The 2,895-nt window shown below is 47.0% G+C and overlaps 1 protein-coding gene across 1 annotated transcript; it reads right to left on the reverse strand.

The window, feature by feature from the left end:
- Positions 1–1,432: 1,432 nt before the first annotated feature.
- On the reverse strand, positions 1,433–2,272 carry LOC133889824 (uncharacterized). The gene is made up of 3 exons (XM_062330305.1): positions 2,240–2,272; positions 1,959–2,153; positions 1,433–1,863 (listed from the first exon to the last, which is right to left on the reverse strand). Exons 1-3 carry the CDS (start codon positions 2,246–2,248, stop codon positions 1,564–1,566), a joined length of 504 nt encoding a protein of 167 aa, XP_062186289.1. The 5' UTR covers positions 2,249–2,272; the 3' UTR covers positions 1,433–1,563.
- Between the last annotated feature and the right edge of the window lie 623 nt (positions 2,273–2,895).

Genomic DNA, 2,895 nt, shown 5'->3' on the forward strand with positions numbered 1-2,895 from the left:
CTCCAATGATGGAGACCCATCGTACGGCGCGCGGATGTTATGGGGACCTCGCAGCTCGCAGGGGCCCCTCCCGCTACCCAGCCTTCTCAGCCCCCACGCCATCACCGAGATAGGACAGACATCGCCAGTGACAATGTCCTTCCATCCAACACGGCCCGCGAAAGACGGAAGAAGAAGCCCTACACCCCTGGGATGTGACCGACTACATTGTTCGCTGCCCTAGTTGGTTTTGTGTGTTTGTGGTTGCAAGGACAACATGTAATGTTAAACTCCGAATTTACCATGTCCCGTTCATCTTTGTTTGTAATCCGTGACCTTAGCTACCACGACTTTGTGCTCCACGACTTGGTTTTCACTTTAATGTCTCGAATGTTAAAGAGATTCGATAATTCTGTGTCACGCTCTATGGGTCGTCACTTTTGCAAGTCATCCAAGTTTCGTAGTATGATTGTTGAATTTTAGTTTGTTTTGTGTTCAATTCTTAGTCGATTCATTTTACCTTCTCGTGTTTAACAATTGGAAAAACAAATTCTTACGGACATAACGAGGCATCCCAATCTTCACGAATTAGAGCTTTCTTTACAATGTTACCACCGAAACCAACGCATCGGAATTCACAAAATTGCACCGTGTCTGTCTGCTGCACAGTTTGTCGTGCCAAGGTCAATGGCGTGACTCCACGGCTCAGTCGTGCCATGGATCCTGGCGTGACAATCTGAGCAGTCACGCCGAGGTCCGCCCTCCCACGGCCGAAGCTGACCTTTCCTGGAATTTAATGGTGCCTGGCACGACTGAGTAAGGAGTCACGCCAGGGAGGGTGGCGTGACTCCTTGGCTGTCCTGCCTTTTCTGGATTTTGAGGACCTATGGCGTGACTATGTACTTTGTCGCGCTAGGAGCCCTGGCGCGACTCAGTACACAGTCACGCCCGGCATTCCCCCCCCCCCCCCCCCAAAATGATGCCGGGGTGTACTGCAAATTGGCAAGGCCCGGCGTGACCCGGCACATTGTCACGCCAGGGAGGTTGGCGTGACAGAGAGCACATGGCTGCAGGGATTTGTGACCTGTACCCTTTTTGGTAAAAGTTCGACGAACCATCCTTTGCTGACATGGCTCTTAACTGCTCCATCACATTCTTTCCGCCCTTCGCATCCAATCAACAGCTTTTTGCCGGGTTCAAAATTCCCTGCCTCATTTTACATACGAATTTCAATTTATCCAACTCATATTTGCATATTCATTCCTCAGGGCGCGGATTACCGTTCGCGACAGTGCCCGTGGTAGTATAGTACAAATGCCACTCCTAACAAACAAACAAACTCTGAAACCGAAGTTTACAAGGAAAAACTAGAATGCCGTGCCGTCCGAACATGAAGTTATGCGAGACAGAGAGCAAGGGACAGTAGCGTTCAAACTAATACTACAAAATCCATTACCACATTACACCCGAAAATGAGCAAAAGCATTAAATTTAGGTCTGACATACAAATATTCATTGCTCGTCGACGAGGATTACATATCACGTTCATAAATAGGCGACACAAGACAATTTGTACTGCTCCGTCTAATCGTCTAGCCCATCATATAACACCTCGTCATCATCGTCGTCCGGGATAACCACGGGTAACTTACCGACAAGCACCTTCATTGTTTCTATTTCTACCTCTGTAGCCGAAACATCTTTACCCGCCATGGTAGTATTTCTCATGGGGGGATACAAAGCATGGTAGTAATCACGAATTTCTTTCTTCCTGTTATCCAAATAGCTTGACAGCACGTTTCGAGGACGCTTACTCCGCCATGCAATCTCATGATCAACCGCTCCTTTATCGAGGTACTCCTCCCACGAACATTTCCGTGTTCTCTGCTTAAGGAAATAGATATGCACAACAATTAAAAATACGATAGTGCATTATTAAATATAAATACAACGCATTAACCAAACATATCGTTGCCGACCACATGTCCGCAGTAGTACCCCACTCCAAGTTCCGATGGCACTATCCCGTGATTCGCATTCACACCACAAGGGCACTTTCTTGGGGCACAAGGTTCTATAACCCTTTTCCCCTTCACTTCATCTTTTTCTTCATCTTTCCATAGACCGTCAGGTCCGTACAATGGATCCCGGAAACCACATGTTGCACCATGGCGCTGCATTACAGTTCGACATACATGTTACGCAACAAACTTCTCAACCGCACTCATATCGTAAACAAGGACTCCTGCACATTTCTTACCCTTGTCATCCCTTCGCAACGAAAGTAAGGCGACCCCCCCCCCCAGAAGGTTCACAAAGTACGCTTCGCTTTCCGCAATTGCACAACGGAGGATCCGCAACACGTGTAGTTTTCAATTGCCACTTCTCTTTATCCGTTAATTTTGGGGCATTTGGTGGTGGGGGGACCCAACGAACAAACTTCTCAAATGGCTTCGGATACTGACTAAACTGTTTCACCTACAGAATCCTCTGATCATATATATCGGGCCCATCTATCCATCGGAAGAAATAGCACATCTCCCACTCCGACAAATTATTAAAACGTCACATATGCAAAAGTATTGCCATTTCCTTCTACCATTATCTTTAACAAAAAAACACTCACACGATAATCCGAGCACATGTAGTAAGCCTGACCGGCAGTATCTTCGTGCAGCGACTGAAGAACCACGGCTCGCTTACCACAGTCACAAGTCGGGACAGGGAGGGCGGGGGGAACCGGAGCATCTTTGCAACTCACATCGGGATACTTCTTACCGATATGTGCCCACTTTTGCTTGCGCCATAAGTTCGACGTCATACCGATAAACTACATGAATATCGAAGCTACTCATTATTCATCTCAATTCTACTACAAATCATCTCACAAATGCAAAAACTTGTGTTCCTCATATA

Source organism: Phragmites australis, chromosome 1, assembly GCF_958298935.1.
Source record: "Phragmites australis chromosome 1, lpPhrAust1.1, whole genome shotgun sequence".
Classification (NCBI taxonomy): Eukaryota; Viridiplantae; Streptophyta; class Magnoliopsida; order Poales; family Poaceae; genus Phragmites; species Phragmites australis.

Excerpts from the sequence above, each read along its gene's own strand:
- LOC133889824 (XM_062330305.1), bottom strand. Across the intron at positions 1,864-1,958 it reads GGTACTACTGCGGACATGTG|AGAACACGGAAATGTTCGTG; the intron begins GTCGGCAACGAT and ends TTCCTTAAGCAG.